Source organism: Balaenoptera ricei, chromosome 9 (genome assembly GCF_028023285.1).
Source record: "Balaenoptera ricei isolate mBalRic1 chromosome 9, mBalRic1.hap2, whole genome shotgun sequence".
NCBI classification, from domain to species: domain Eukaryota; kingdom Metazoa; phylum Chordata; class Mammalia; order Artiodactyla; family Balaenopteridae; genus Balaenoptera; species Balaenoptera ricei.
Genome location: NC_082647.1, coordinates 49,466,502 through 49,482,837, shown reverse-complemented (window position 1 = coordinate 49,482,837; position 16,336 = coordinate 49,466,502). Strand labels below are relative to the sequence as shown.

At 40.8% G+C, this 16,336-nt stretch overlaps 1 protein-coding gene across 1 annotated transcript in view; it reads right to left on the bottom strand.

The window, feature by feature from the left end:
- The window catches only part of HIBADH (3-hydroxyisobutyrate dehydrogenase), a 104,972-nt gene extending 95,929 nt beyond the window's left edge, over positions 1–9,043 (bottom strand). The window contains exon 1 of the mRNA XM_059933716.1: positions 8,846–9,043. Coding sequence (XP_059789699.1) covers positions 8,846–8,936 — 91 coding nt within the window. The 5' untranslated portion in view covers positions 8,937–9,043. The remainder of the gene's footprint in view (positions 1–8,845) is intronic.
- Between the last annotated feature and the right edge of the window lie 7,293 nt (positions 9,044–16,336).

Below are 16,336 nucleotides of genomic sequence, written 5' to 3'. Positions count from 1 at the left end.
TATGCAGGTTCTGTTTGATTTGATTTTCTTCCTTTTTACAAAAGGCTTTTTGAAATCACACTGGGGCATACAATTCAAGGTAATGCTTTTTGCAAGAGAGCAGACAGCATTCGCATCACCATGAAAATAATATTAGACACGATTTCTCTATTTCTAGATTTAGAACTCCACTCAAGTATTTACTGCATGAAGTACTATGACACAAGCAAGATGTGGTCCTTGCCCTCCAAAAGTTCACAGTCTAGTGAGAGAACAAAGAGAAATAACTCCACTTGCCCTTTTCCCTATCATTTCCCAGCTTTATTTTTCCTTTTTCTTTCAAGGACTCCAGTTTTAAAACTGTGTAGTGCACCAACTAATCACAGTCACCCTTTTTCAGATCCTCTCAACTAACGGATCCCTGCTCTTCCTTCAACTTAATCTCAGTGTAATGAGATTTCCTAAAAGCAAATTATTTGAAGCCCTAATGCTTAAGCAATAGAGGTCTTCTTGGGTCAGAAGCACATTTAATTCCTATGAACTCCATGACTGTCTCTAACATTTAAAGATGGGTGTCATTCCTGTGCATCATCGCCTTACCAGTGCTGAGTTTAACATGCTGGGTATGATAGGAGTCCTGCACCTAACTTTCTGGTTCACAAGGGGTTTAATGACAGAGAAATGACACCTCACTGAATTTTTATTTTGATATTAAGCAGAATGAGAAGTATACTTTGTAAGAGAACTCTAATACTAACAACTGGTGTGCCTGACTACTGTGTTAAGCTTGAAAAGGTATAATTTAACTAAGAACATTAGAAACTAGGAATATCATTATTTAAATGCAGTTAATTTTAACAGGCAACTCACTCTAAGTCAAACACTTAATAACTATAGCAAGGTAGAACCATAATTCATTCACACATTCAACAAACATGAAGCAACTATCATATGTACCATGGCAGATGCCATCAAAGACACAAATGACATACAGTCCTTGCTTTCAACCAGCTTAAAACACAAGAGGACAACTATGTACACAGACACTAAAACATGAAAGTAAAGGATAAAGTATGAAAAATAATGCTGATACTAAAGAACTCATCTGATTTGGGAACTTGAAAAAGCTAGCATTTGACCTGAGTATTCTAGGATGGATAGGCTTTCAAATGGAATTAGAGTAGGAACAAAGGGAGCTCCATATAGAAAAGGAATGAGTATGCACATGAGCATATGCAAGGAAATAGGAAAGCCAAGAAAAAATGAATAATAATAAAAGTTAATATTTGTGGCAATTTTACTACATGCCAGACACTATACTCAGTACTTTATAAATAGCACTGTCATCTCATCCCATCATTAAGCCTATCTTCCAGCTCAGGTCCCTGACACTTGGTTAGTTTAAATAAAATGCCCAAGACTTTATAAGGTTGTAATGCCAAAATTCATATTCAGCCAATCTGACTCTAGGTTCTTCATTTTTAACTGCCCTCCACTCTTCCTACAGGACGCACAAAGAAACAAAACAGCAAGATTAAGATTGAAAGAAAAAATGCAACCATAATGTGGAAGGCTGGGAAGTATGCTCTAAACAACTTGAGTGTATTTTGTAAGCAAGTGGTGGTACCACAGACTGAATGTTTGGTTCTCCCAAAATTTCTATGTTGAAAAAATAATTCCCAGTGTGAGGGTATCTGGAGGTGGGGCCTTTGGGCAGTGATTAGATCATGAGGGGAGAACCCTCACGAACAGGACTAATGCCTTTACAAAAGAGGCCGCAGAGAGCTCCCTCATCCCCTTCTACCATGTGAGGACACAGTGAAAAGACGGCCGTCTTTGAACCAAGAAGTAGGCCCTCACCTGACACTAAATATGCCAGTACCTTTATTTTCGAACTCCCAGCCTCCAGAACTGTGAGAAATAGTTCTCTGTTGTTTATAAGCCACCCAGTCTACGGTATTTTGTTATAGCAGCCCAACCAGACTAAGACAGGTAGTTACTGAAAGGTTTGGGCAAGAGAAATGACTTGACCAAACCCATGCTTTAGGACAGAAATGAGGCAGCAGTGTACAATGGATGAACTAAAGGAAGAGCCTGGAGGCAAAAAGATCAACATAAAAGTGACTGTCTAGGTCTGTCTTAGTCCATTCCAGCTGCTATAACAAATATACCATAGTATATTTGTTATGATGACTTAAACAACAAGCATTTATTTCTTACAGTTCCGGAGGCTGGGAAGACCAAGATCAAGTAGGCAACAGATCCAGTATCTGGTGAGGGCCCACTTCCTGGCTTGTAGATGACCATCTTCTTGTATCTCTGGAGAGCAGAGAGAGAGGACAAGCTCTCCTTCCTGTTTTTAGGCCACTAATCCCATTCATGAGGGCTCCACCCTCATAACCCAATTATTCCCAAAGGCCCCACCTCCTAATACTACCACAGTGGGGATTAGGATTTCAACACATGAATTTTGGAGGGTTACAAACATTCAGTCCACAGTAAGGGCAGAGTTAATAAAGAGTGGTGGCTATAGAAAAGACAGATATGGAAAATATTTCAAATACAGTAGTAAAAGGACACAGCAATAGGTTGGATTATAATATAATTACAGAAGAAAAGGATAGTGACCTTAAAAACAAAGCAACAGAAACTACCCAAAACAAAACACAGAAAAAAGAATTTAAAAAATAAAAAGAACATTAGTGAGCAGTGAGACAGCTTCAACCAGCCAAATACATAGCAAAATTGGAGTCCTCAAATGAGAGGAGAGCAAAGTGGGGACAAGAAAAATATGTGAAGAACTAATGGGAAAAACTTCCAAATTTGATGAAAACCATAAACCCCATGCATCCAAGCTCAATGAACCCCAACACAAGAAACATGAAGAAAACTATACCAAGACACATCATAATCAAAATGCTCAAAAGCAACCGGCAGAAAAAAGACATATGTACAGAGGAACAAAGATAAGATTGAAGGCAGATTTCCTGTCAGAAACAAAGCCAGTGAGAAAACAGGAGAGCATCACCTTTAAAGAACTGAAACAAAAAACAACTGTCAAGATATCAAGATAGGAATCTATCTAGCCAGTGGAACTGTACAATTATAGATGTATGAGTATGTAGAGAGGCATGAGGAAACTGATGGGGGAGGGGTGAATGGGTACATTCACTGTCTCGATTGTGATGATGGTTTGATGGTTTCACAGGTATATACACATCAAAACTCATCAAACTGTACACGTTAAACAGGTGCAGTTTATTGTAAGTCAACTATATTGCAATAAAGTTGTTTTTAAAGAGTCAACATGTTTACAGAAAAAACAAACAAGACATTTCTCAATCTAAAGATACTAAAGTGATATATCAACCGAATGCAACGTGTGAAGTCTGAATGGATCTGGATTTGGGGGGGAAAAAGTCTTAAGACATTCTAAGGAAAATTATGAAATTTTAAATATGAGCTGTATATTAGGATGATACCAGGGAAGTGCTAATTGTCTTAGGTAAATGGTAATTTGGTTATGTAGGAGACAGTCCTTCTTAGGAGATTCACGCTGAATCATTTAGGGTTGAAAGTGTCATAGTGTCTGCATTTTAATTTCAAATGATACAGGTGGGATATGAATATACTTGGAAAGAAATAAAGCAAATATGGCAAAAGGTTGGTTAACAACCGTTGACACCGAGCAAAGAGTACACAGATGTTCATGGCATTATTCTTTCAATACTTTGTTTGAAATTGTTCATAATAAAACAAGGGGGAAAAACTTAGCACATCTCAAAAAAAAATCACAAACATGACAAAATACAAATAACTAGGAAGATTACTTGCAACACACAATAGAAATAGGGCTACTTTACTGTATATGCAAATAACTTTAAAATCTGGAAGAAAAATGTAAATAATCCATTGTTTTAAAGTACGCCAAAATCACAAAATGACAGTTAACAGAAAATATTTAAAAAAAACTTTGAAAAAATGCTCAACTTCTGTCATAACTAGAGTAATGCAAAACAAAGCAATGTAATACCATTTTCACCTATCAGCTGGACAAATGTGTTTCTTTGATAAAACTCACACCTGGTTAGAAAGGACTGATAAAACATATACTCTCATACACTGTAGAACTGTATTTTATGTCATCCTTTTAGACAGCAATCTGAAAAAAGATCTACATTTGAATTTTATTATAAAATTTAAATTTAAAATGTACATACTCTTTGACCCAGTAATTCCATTTCCAGGAATTTATACTATACGTAAGGGGTCAGCACACTTTTTCTTAAAGGGTGAGGGGGTAAACAATTTCAGTTTGGGGCCATGAGGCCTCTGTCACAACTATTCAACTCATCCACTATAGTTTTAAAACAGCCATACACAATATAAAAACAAGTGGCTGTGCTTGTTTTCCAATATAATTTTATTTACAAAAACAGGGACCCAGCTATTGGGCCACAGTTTGCTGACCTCTACTATATATAAACTCTGAACAACACAAAAATATAGTTTACTATAGGAATGTTTGTAACAACAGAAACATTATAAATAACTAAATACACATTAACAGGGCACTTAATTTATAATAACTAAATATACATTAACAAGGTACTTGATATTTCATAGAAAATCAACACAATGAAATAGTATGTAATGTTCAAAAGAATGTGATAGGGCTTCCCTGGTGGCGCAGTGGTTGAGAATCTGCCTGCCAATGCAGGAGACACGGGTTCGAGCCCTGGTCTGGGAAGATCCCACATGCCGTGGAGCAACTAGGCCTGTGAGCCACAATTACTGAGCCTGCGCATCTGGAGCCTGTGCTCCGCAACAAGAGAGGCCACGATAGTGAGAGGCCCGCGCACCGTGATGAAGAGTGGTCCCCACTTGCTGCAACTGGAGAAAGCCCTCGCACAGAAACGAAGACCCAACACAGCCAGAAATATAAAAATAAATAGATAAAAGAATGTGATATATCTATCTAAAAGTATAAGGAAAAAAATCTCCAGGACATGTTATTAAGTGAAAAAAAGCAAGATGCAGAGCATTATATATAGTAACATACAGTATATGAGAAAAAAGAATACATATGCATTAAATGTTTTCAAATTTCTGTAAGATGCTTAAGAAACAGCAGTTACAGCTAGAAAGTTGGACTGATGAGTCAGAGTTAGAGAAAAGACTCTTTTACTTTTCATTTTATAAACTTTTGAGTTTTTACCATGTGCATGTAACTTTTATAACTACTTTTATAATGAAATGAAATAAATAAATTGGCACACAGTGAGTGTTTAATAACGTTATATGAATGAATTACTAACTAGAGAGAGTTTTCATCAAATGAGGATAAAAGTCAGTGCTGAAGCAAGAGTAAAGATAGTGATAAAGTGGATCCAGCAAAGATAATCTATATTGCAGCAACCATTAAGCAAACGCTGCAGGTTGACTCTCCAATATCCTTTCCTCCCAGACCTATGGTCAAGTTCCAAATTACCTAAACCAATTATGGTACCTCCATCTCTCTGCAGATGACTGTTCACAGATTGGCAGCCCTAAGTAAAAGATTTAGGAATAGCTGTGAAAAATCGGAGTATGTAATAGGAAATGAACTAGAGATTAAAGAAAAGATTGTATCTAATCAGCAAACTCCTGTGACTCTCAGTAGCACTACTTAAGCAGCAGCCAGGAGGAGGAAGAAACTAGCCAGAAAATTTGGCAAAGTTAGTTTCTAAATTTATAGATGTAAATTTACAGATTATGACCTTTTTCTCCAATGGGACATGGACAAAGTTATCCATATCTTGGTAACATGAAGTGCCACCAAAAATCAGGCGACTCTTAAGTTTCAAAATGCAAAAATTGGTAATAGGTTATTTTACATTTCTAAAAGTTTTTTTCTCTCATCAGAGTAATTCATTGTAGAAAACTGAAAAATACGGAAAAGTATAAAGTCATAAGGGAAAAAGTTAATCTCACTACACAAAAATAATCAGTTAGCATTTTGTATAGCCCTTCTAGTCTTCTGAATGCATTTTTTCATTATGAGACTCTATATTGTATATACAACTTTGTGTCCTACTTTATCACATACTACGTCATAAGCATTCTTTTTGCTTTAATGCTAAGAGTTACTAAACTAAGGGTAGTGACTTACTCTATAAAGGCCTTTATTATTTGGGTCAAGTTATTTTAGAAATACAGTTGACCCTTGAACAATGAGTGGGGTTGGGGCACTGACGCTCCTCACAAAATCCAAGTATAATTTACAGTTGGCCCTCCACACCCATGACTCCAAATCTGCAGGTTAAACCAACTGTAGTACAAATTTATTGAAAAAAATCCACGCATAAGCTGACCCATGCAGTTCAAACCCATTTTGTTCAAAGGTCAACTGTATTCTCCTTATGCAATTTCACAAGTTTAAGGTCAACTTTTGGTCCCCAGGGTCATGTGCAGCTTTTCAGAGTTTCATGTGCAACCCTAGAAGCTAATGTAAAGAGGAAAAAAATGGCATTATATATTTTATTTATACAACGAGTTATGCTGTTTTGAAGGCAGATTTCGTACACACACAAAGAGCCAATAATAAAAAAGAACTGTATTCCCATTTCTGTCTATAATGCTGGCTAATTTTCCCATTCCACTTTTGGTCAGATGGTCGCTTTAAGATGATCTGTTACAAATTATTTTTCCTTGTACTTGTTAGTGAATCAAATGACTGTAGAGGGTCAACATCTGTCATTTTTTTGGCTGTACAAAGAAGTCTGAAACTAAATTTAATTATCTTTTAAGATAAAACATAAAACTTACTTTTATTAAATGGTGATGAAATAGTAATGTATGAAAAAAATAGTAATGTATGTCTAGTTTAATATTTCTCATTTTTCTATTTCCTTTTCTATGCTTTAAATATTTTAAAAGTAAGACATGCTATTACCAGCAACTTTTAGATTTCATTTTTTTCAAACTGTAAATAACTGTATAGATCTTTATAATATTACCCTCCATATGATATAAACATCTTAAACATACCATGGAGACAAACATCCCACAGAATTCAGAACACTAAATAATGTTACTATTTGAACACAGTTCTTTTTCTTAATGTCCCTAGACTCCAAACTGGCACATAATTTTTCTTTTAAGACTCCAACATCAAAAAAGTTAACACTTTTGTAGTAAATTAAAATTAACAAAAATGTTTAAAACAATTCCACAGAGTAAAAACAATTACTGAAGCATTTTAAACAATCATCTCACACACACACACACACACAAATTCTTAACTTGTCATAAATCTATATTCTTACAATGTCTTTGGGTCAAAGAACAAGATTATATGCCAAAGTAGTCTACCAGCATTTCAAGGTAGGCCTTTCCAGTCTACAGAAGCATTTATTATAGTCACAGGCCTCAGACTCTTCTTCCATGAATTTTAAGAACTTTCCTGTAACTCTAAAAGGTACTTCAAGGGTTCATTAAAATACGGTTAGAACACCTTGTAAAACCACTAAACAGCACGTATGTCTTCCTTGACTAATCAAAACTGAAAGAATTGTGCATTCATGTGAAAACTGGTGCTACATTTACTACTGCAGAAGAGTGATCTTTTTTTTTTTAAGTATCTCCAATGTAGGAGGCATTTTTTGTAGTTCAATACATGTAGCTCAAACAGTGGTTACACTCAAGTTTGGCAATTTCTGTGAGTTTGTATCTCATTTCTGTGATTCTGTATCAGACATCTGTTCTCTCCCATCATATGAAGCTTTCCCTTTTCAAGCCAGAGGAAATTCACTCTTCTGCTTAGATTTTTACTGAGGGGGAGGAAGGAAGGCTGTTAAGAACTCAATTCCCAGCCTTTTTTTTTTTTTTTAAGTAAAGATCAGAAAAAATTAATACCAAGGCTTTTTCAATCTCCCAAGTATGAGAGTGCTAAATAGTGCATTTTCAAAACTAAAAATTTTACAGGAAGACAATGGCAGTTTCCCCACAAATCAACCAATTTTTCAACTGAAGAGGAATCCTGCTGTAGAAGAACAGTGCAGGAATCATAAAGAATCAAGGACTACTTTCTAGATCCTGCTGTAATATCCTAATTCACTTATCCAAGGAGCTTTAGGTTCTTCCATCTGTAAAATGAAAGATTAGTTCTCTGTGGGTCTAAAAACTGCCTCTTCCTAAATCGATGGTTAGCTTCCATAACTTATAATGATATGAGGGGTGGGAGGGGACGGAAGCAGGATAGGTTCAGGCCACAATTTTGAGAACGTTGAAAGTATTCTGGTTAATAATTTGACAAAAGTGCCATCTTCAGGTAGCACAGTTACAGAGAAGCGGTGGAAGCCCGCCTGGCCGGTCAAGGGTGACTTAAAACTGCTGGAAAGACTGATCACCTGATTTGTAAGACTTCACTTGTGTAAAAACATCAGAAACAATTAAGGTGATTAAAACAAAAATCAGGGCTGCGGCCGGAGAGCGCGCCCACCCGGGGCGCTGCAAGGCCAGGGGTCGCTGGGGTGGGTAGGGGGTAGCCCCTGGGGCTGGGCCCTCCAATTGTCCTCAAAGCCCTAACTCCAAAGAAGCACGACTCGGACCCAAATACTCCTCTCTCTACCCCAAGCTCTTCCCATTCCTTCCTAAGTCCCAAAAGGACGCCAAACCCCATTCATCTAGATCTGGGTGGGGAGAATGGGGGGAAGCACTAGTGGCGCGAGCCCAGAAGAGGCCAGGCCTTGGAACCAGTCAAAATGTTGGGTTTTAAGCCCCGATCCAACCGCAGCGCCTCCGGTGAAAAGACCTCTTCAGCAGTCAGGGCACGCGAAGCGGGCGGCCGGAGGAGGGACGGGGGAAGAAGGCGCGAGGTCCTTACCCGCTGCAAGGCTGGCCACTGCCGGTTGCTGCCGGCGGCTCCAGTACCGGAGGCCGGAGGCGGCTCCACGGAGCCGTAAGGAGGCTGCCATGCTGCCCCCGCCCCGCCTCCCCACGGTGACCTCCGCGGCTCCCAGCTCACCCACTGACTGCTAGGGTGCGTGGTGCGGCGGGCGGGATCGGCTGCGGCGTGGGGCCGCACGCGCACGCGCTCTGCTGCTCGGGGCGGGCACCTACCCGCGAGGGGAGGAGCGCGGAGCCGAGAGGCGCGGCCCGGTGGGACATGGGACGTCAATCCCCTTACGGACAGGGAAGCAGACCAATCAGAATTCCCATATCCTTCTCCCTTTGCGAACCACGAATAGGAGGCCTTCTCGTACTAGCACATCCGGAGCCCTGGCCCCGCCCCCAAGCTCCTCCCTCATTTGCAGACTGCGGGCTGGAGTCTCCTTGTTTACCAAAACGCCAAGGGTGTGTGGGAGGCGGCGGCTGTCACTCACGACCGCCTCCTTGGAGCATCTGACCCTCAGAACCGCCCCCTTGGAGTGTTGTAACTGCATGTGTTGCTTCCTTGCAGTCAAGGGCATAACTTTGACTCGCGGCAGCTGCTGCAATAGTTAAGCAAGAGCAGAAATTCCCAGTCTTTCCAAGTACAGGGATCCACTTTTAACCTCAGTAAAACGTGGGTCTCTTGATGTTAGCATTTGTATTTTTAGTGTCTGTTCGTTGAGAAACATTCACAGAAATCTACCATGAATGCAATAACTGTTTAAAATTATTTGATTTTATTTTACCCAACGGTTTCTCCATAAACTTGAAAAATTGTAGGAAAACAACTTAATATTGTTTTCTTTGAAGGATAGAATTGCTAGAAACTTGCACTCTCTATTCCAGTATATATTTCTCTAATGTTTGAAAATCCTGCATCCATTTCATAAGTAAAAACTAAAGGTAAATGAAAATGCAGAAGGTAATGTATATGTATGTGTGTCAGAGAGAAGGAGATTTATTCATTTCTTGTATCTGTGCTTGGTGTACATATTTGAATCTTTGAACCCTTGGGCGATAGTTAGCAGGGTTCTCATCCTCTCTGAGCTCATGAAAGGGTTGGGAGCCATGGGCACACCAAAGAAAGACTTGCAGGTTTTACGGAAAGGTAGTACAGGAGGAAAGAGTGAGGAGTGGCTAGGGCAATAGGAACCACTCCCCTGAATTCATTTTATTTATTCACGTGCCTAGGTTGTTCTTAACCTTTTAATCTGAGTAGCAGAATCAACAGAGTTGACTTTAACCTTTTTTAACCTCTGCCCAGTCACTCACAGGTGTTGAAAGTACCTTAAGGAATTGGATAATTTCCAAGGAGCCTCTCTCAGTGTTCTTGACATGCTAGCAATGTTTCCAAAAACTGGTACAGAGTGCAAGATCCACATTTGTAACTGATAGAGAAACAATTCCCTTCTTTGCCTTTCTCTCCACCCTAATCCTCTACTCCACACAAACCAAAACCCGAGGAAAGGAGGAAGACAACGAAGAAAAAATTATTTCAGCTATTGGGGACAGTCTCCTAGATTTGGGTCCCCGCCCAAATCTATTTATTGCTTTCTGGAGCATTTCCTACCTGATCCTCTCTTCCTGGTTTATTGGGTTTTAGCTGGAATAGACCTCCTGCAACCAATAAATGTAGCCCTACAGGTTTCTATAATTAACTGCTGAAATGCTGTCTGCCTTTCAACTATGTGAACCTACATAGCAGAGCTATTTACAACACAGGCCGACATACCAATTAATCTCCCAGCTCCTAAGGTTTATATCCCTATCCTCTTGAGATTTTATATCCAATCAGATGGTTTTTGTCATTTTTATTGTGAGCTACTGTTTTTGTTTCTCTAGGTTGTTTATAGGGCTCTCCTCTCGAAAATGAATATTTCTTTACAAAATCTGCCTCTAATGGACAGCATTCTCCTAGGACTGGAAGGGGAGAGAAGAAGGAACTCAGAAAGAAGAGGAAGCAGAGATAAAGCTGCACATGAGGCCTTTTTAATTTGCTTTTTTAAAAAAACAAAACGGATGTGCTGGCTTTGAAAAGGGAGTGAGCAGAATTGAAAGTTTGATGATTTTGGCTCAACTAGGACCAGGGGATAAGTTACAATTTCTCCATACTCCTACATCATGTGTTTTAAATATCTCCTCGTGGTAGCCCTATATTGATTCATAAATTAAGGCTCTAAGATTTTCATAGAAGTTTTCTCATAAGCATTATGATTTTTTTAAGTAACTGTTACTATTTGAAGATGCTTACAGATCTTATTGGACCTGAAAAGGCGGTTACTCCTTATGGCTGGCTTTATTTGATTGCCTTCCTGATGTCTTTGTTGGAAAGACCCTGTAACTTCTCCCGAAGTCACTGCCAAGTAGTTTTGCTTGAAATTGTGTTTCAGTGCATTATAGGCTCTTCACTTCTGCTTCTGGGAAGATGTAGTGGATATATTTTTCTCTGTTCCTCCCACGAAGTACAACTGAAAACTCTGGACATTATATCTAAAATAAACATAATGAAACCAAGTCCCTCTAAAACCAAATTACCTTAGTAAGTCTATGATTAATCTCTCTACCCAAAACTTTATTCCCTTTCTTGCCCCACCCCTGTACCCCTCAAGATTGAGGAGTATCAAAGAAAAAAGGGGGGTTGAAACTGATCAGGACCCTGAGGGGCCTTCCCAGGTACAAAAGCCCCTCTATGTCTTCCATTTCTTGTTTGTAGGAAAAAAAGACTTTAGTGTCCTAGGCTTTTCCTGTGTTCCAAAGAGCAGGCTCAAGCAGTTAATGATTAGGACTGTAGAATCACAGGACTCCCTCCTAAAGGGATATAGATAACAATCTGATGCATATATTTTTTAAAATAAATTTATTTATTTTATTTATTTATTTTTGGCTGCGTTGGGTCTTCGTTGCTGCATGCTGGCTTTCTCTAGTTGTGGCGAGCGGGGGCTACTCTTCGTTGCGGTGCACGGGCTTCTCATGGCGGTGGCTTCTCTTGTTGCAGAGCACGGGCTCTAGGCATGCAGGCTTCAGTAGTTGTGGCACACGGGCTCAGTAGTTGTGTCTCGCGGGCTCTAGAGCGCAGGCTCAGTAGTTGTGGCGCACAGGCTTCATTGCTCCATGGCATGTGGGATCTTCCCGGACCAGGGCTCGAACCCGTGTCCCCTGCATTGGCAGGCGGATTCTTAACCACTGCGCCACCAGGGAAGCCCCTGATGCATATCTTTAAGTTGCTCTACAGACACTAAGACCTTCACCCAGCTGGAGGATGGTGACTACAGGCTGACGGCAAGCAGGTAGACCCCAGACTGGTTGGGATCCGAAAGTTGAGATTCCCAAAACATCATCTTGTTATTTCACCACCAACTGATCAGAAGAAGCTGATCATGCATTCTACAGCCCTCTACCCTAACTGTCTTTAAAAACCCTTGCCTGAAAGCCATCGAGAAGCTCAAGTCTTTCTGAGCATGAGCTGCCCGTTCTACTTGCTTGGCACACTGCAAATAAACCCTTACTTTTGCTGCAAACACCCACCCAAGTCAGAGTTTGGCTTTCCACGCTGTGGGCACACAAGCCCTTGCTCTGTAACTGTAAGAAGATTCTGAAAGGTGGAGAAAAGAAGGCATACCAGCTAGAGACCACAGGGTCCAAAGAGGAACACAGAGGTAAGTTCTTGGGTTTTCATTTAGCCTTTTATATCACATACTAGGTACTGGAGAACCCCAAAACCATAAACCCAAAATTGCTAAGAGGCACAAACCAAAATGCCCCAGTAAAAGGCTACTCTCTTTAGCCAAAGGACCAAAAAGGGGGCAGCCTAGCAAGACAGATAACCTTTAGAAAATAATCACACTACTGTAGACAAACACCGCATAATAAAAACCTGTGGCCGGGACTTCCCTGGTGGCACAGCGGTTAAGAATCCGCCTGCCAATGCAGGGGACACGGGTTCGAGCCCTGGTTCGGGAAGATCCCACATGCCACAGAGCAACTAAGCCTGTGCACTGCAACTACTGAGCCTGCGCTCTAGAGCCCGCGAGCCACAACTACTGAGCCCACATGCCACAACTACTGAAGCCCACGCGCCTAGAGCCCGTGCTCTGCAACAAGAGAAGCCACCGCAATGAGAAGCCCGCGCACCACAAGGAAGAGTAGCCCCCTCTCGCCGCAACTAGAGAAAGCCCGTGCACAGCAGTGAAGACCCAATGCAGCCAAAAATAAATAAAATAAAATAAATTAATTAAAAAAAAAAAAACCTATGGCCCCACTCCCACCCATGCCGGCAAAGGCCAGGTGAGGAGCCCCCTTCCACACGCTAAAGGCCATAATGAGACACCTCAACATTCTAACGTCCTAACGCCTCAGTCCCCCTACACCTCAGTCCCACTGGTGTGGTGTCAGAGAAGGCCATGTAAAGAGCCAGGACTTTTCCCATTTCTGGATGGTAACAAGTACCTATCCACACATACTCCCCCCACCCCTGTCCCCAAGGTGTCACTGGAGACCACATGGGGAGCCTGGACTTCCACCCCCAACTGACAGTAATGAGGCACCCCTCCCTCTCCTGGCTAGGGTGGAGTCAGAGTGGCCTAGCGGAGAGGCTGGACTTCCTCCACTACCCTCCCCACCGTGGTGTCAGTGGAGGCCACATGGGGAATGCTCCTACCCCTCTTAGCTAGGGATGCATCAGTGGAAGCCCAGTGGGGAGTTGAAACTGCCACTCCCACCCACCAGTAATGAGGAGGCCCACCCCCACCCCATAGGTGTAAAAAGAGGCAAAATAGGGAGCCTAGACTTCTATCCCCACCTGACATTAACAAAGACAATGCCCTGGGACTTCCCTGGTGGTCCAGTGAGTAAGACTCCACTCTGCCAGTGCAGGGGGCCCAGGTTCGATCCCTGGTCAGGGAACTAGATGCCTCATGCGTGCCGCAACTAAGAGTCCACAGGCTGCAACTAAGAAGTCTGCGTGCAGCAACTAAGAAGCCCGCATGCCGCAGCTAAAGATCCCACATGCCACAACTAAGACCCAGTGCAGCCTAAATAAATAAATAAATAAAGACAATGCCCTCCTCCATGCTCTTGCCAGAGCAGTGTCAGAAAAAGCCAGCTAAAAGAGGAGATTAAAATAAGATCCAGGGACTTCCCTGGTGGTGCAGTGGTTAAGAATCCGCCTACCAATGCAGGGGACACGGGTTCGAGCCCTGGTCCGGGAAGATTCCACATGCCACGGAACAACTAAGCCCGTGTGGCACAACTACTGAGGCTGCGCTCTAGAGCCCGCAAACCACAGCTACTGAGCCCGCGTGCCACAATTACTGAAGCCCGCGTGCCTAGAGCCTGCACTCCGCAACAAGAGAAGCCACCTCAACGAGAAGCCTGTGCACTGCAATGAAGACCCAACACAGACAAATAAATAAATACATAATTAAATTTAAAAAATAAATAAATAAAATAAAATAAGATCCAGAGTGCCATAATATCTAAAACATCCAGGTTTCAATCAAAATCATTTATCATACCAAGAACCAGGAATTGTGTAAACTAATGAAAAGGAAAATGTCAATACAAAGGTGACAGAAAAGTTAAAATTATCTGACAAATATTTTAAAGCAGCCATCAGAAAAATATTGTGATGAGCGGTTAGAACACACTTAAAACAAATGGAAAAAAAAATAGTCTCAGCAAAGAAATAGAGGACATAACAAAGAAATAAATGGAAATTTTAGAATTGAAGAATGTAATAACTGAAAAAAAAAAAAAACCCTCGAAGAATGAGCTCTACAGCAGAATGGAGGAAAGAACCAGTGAACAGGAAGCTAGAACAATAGAAATTACCCAATCTCAACAACAGAGAGAAAATAGACTAAAAAAAACCAACAAAACAAAACAAACAAAAAACATGGCCTCAGGGGTGCACATGACAACAAAAGATCTAACATTCATGTCCTCAGAATCTGGGAAAGAGAGAAAGAAAGACTTTGTCAACAAAGCCCATGCTATCTAATCATTTTTACATCTGTCCCCAAGCTATTATTCTTTTTCACTCACCTCCAGGATAAAATGATACTATCTCCCTTGCCAGATCGCTCTGAACTCCCAGGTTCTCTCTCTCTCTCTCTTTCTCTCCCTTTCTTTTCCACCACAAGTTCTGATACCCATTCTCTACCCCCTACTCTTTAGGACTCAGTTCTAAATGACTTTTCTCGTACAAACTCCCAGTTATAAAATATTTCACAGGTATGAAATGTGCAGTGTGGGGAATATAGTCAATAACAGACCTTATGGGGACAGATGGTAACTAGATTTATCATGGTGATCATTTTGAAATGTATAGAAACATAGGATCACCATACTGTGCACCAGAAACTAACATAGTGTTGTAGGTCAATTACGCTTCTAAAACAAAGTCATAGAAAAAAAGATCAGATTCGTGGTTACCAGAGGCAGGGGTGGGGGGTCAGGGGAATTGGATGAAGGTAGTCAAAGGCACAAACTTCCAGTTATAAGATAAATAAATGCTAGGGATGTAATGCACATCTTGATAACTATAATTAACCCTGCTGTATGATATATATGAAAGTTATTGAGAGTTAATCCTGAGTTCTCCTCACAAGGAAAAAAAAATTTTTTTCTTTTTCTTTTATTTTGTATCTATATTAGATGATGGATGTTCACTAAACTTACTGTGGTCATCATTTCATGATTTATATAAGTCAAATCATTATGCTGTACACCTTAACCTTATACAGTGCTGTATGTCAATTATATCTCAATAAAACTGGAAGGAAAAAAATAAACAAATGACCTTATTCAAGAAATTTTTTTTGGGGGGGTGGGGGAACGGACAATAAACAAGCAGTCAAGAAAATGATCAAGGGACTTCCCTGGTGGTCCAGTGGTTAAGAATCCATCTTGCAATGCAGGGGACGCAGGTTTAATCCCTGGTCAGGGAACTACGATCCCACATGCAACTAAGCCCTCGGGACACAACTACTGAGCTCCTGCGCCACAACTAGAGAGAAGCCCATGCACCACAAGGAAGAGCCCACATGCCGCAACAAAAAGATCCCGTGTGCCGCAACTAAGACCCGATGCAGCCAAAAAATAAAATAAACATTAAAAGAAAAAGAAAATGATAAAGTTTGCTTAAGAAACTATATCTAAAGGTACTTTCAAAAATTGTACCGGTTAGCATCAGGTTTAGCTGAATGAAACAGAAAGGCAAATGATAGCAGCATGGTTTATCGTCACATAAAAGAAGTCTACATGTAGACAAACCAGGGTCATTATGGCAGCTCTGAGTTATCAAAAACCCAGGCTCCTCTTTTTGTTTTACTATCTAGCACTGGTTTCTAGCTTCATGATTACTTCACCATCCAAGGTGGCTGCTGGTGATCACAGATAACAGAAAAGGAGGAGAAAAGGTAAAGGAAAGGGATATGCCAGTGGA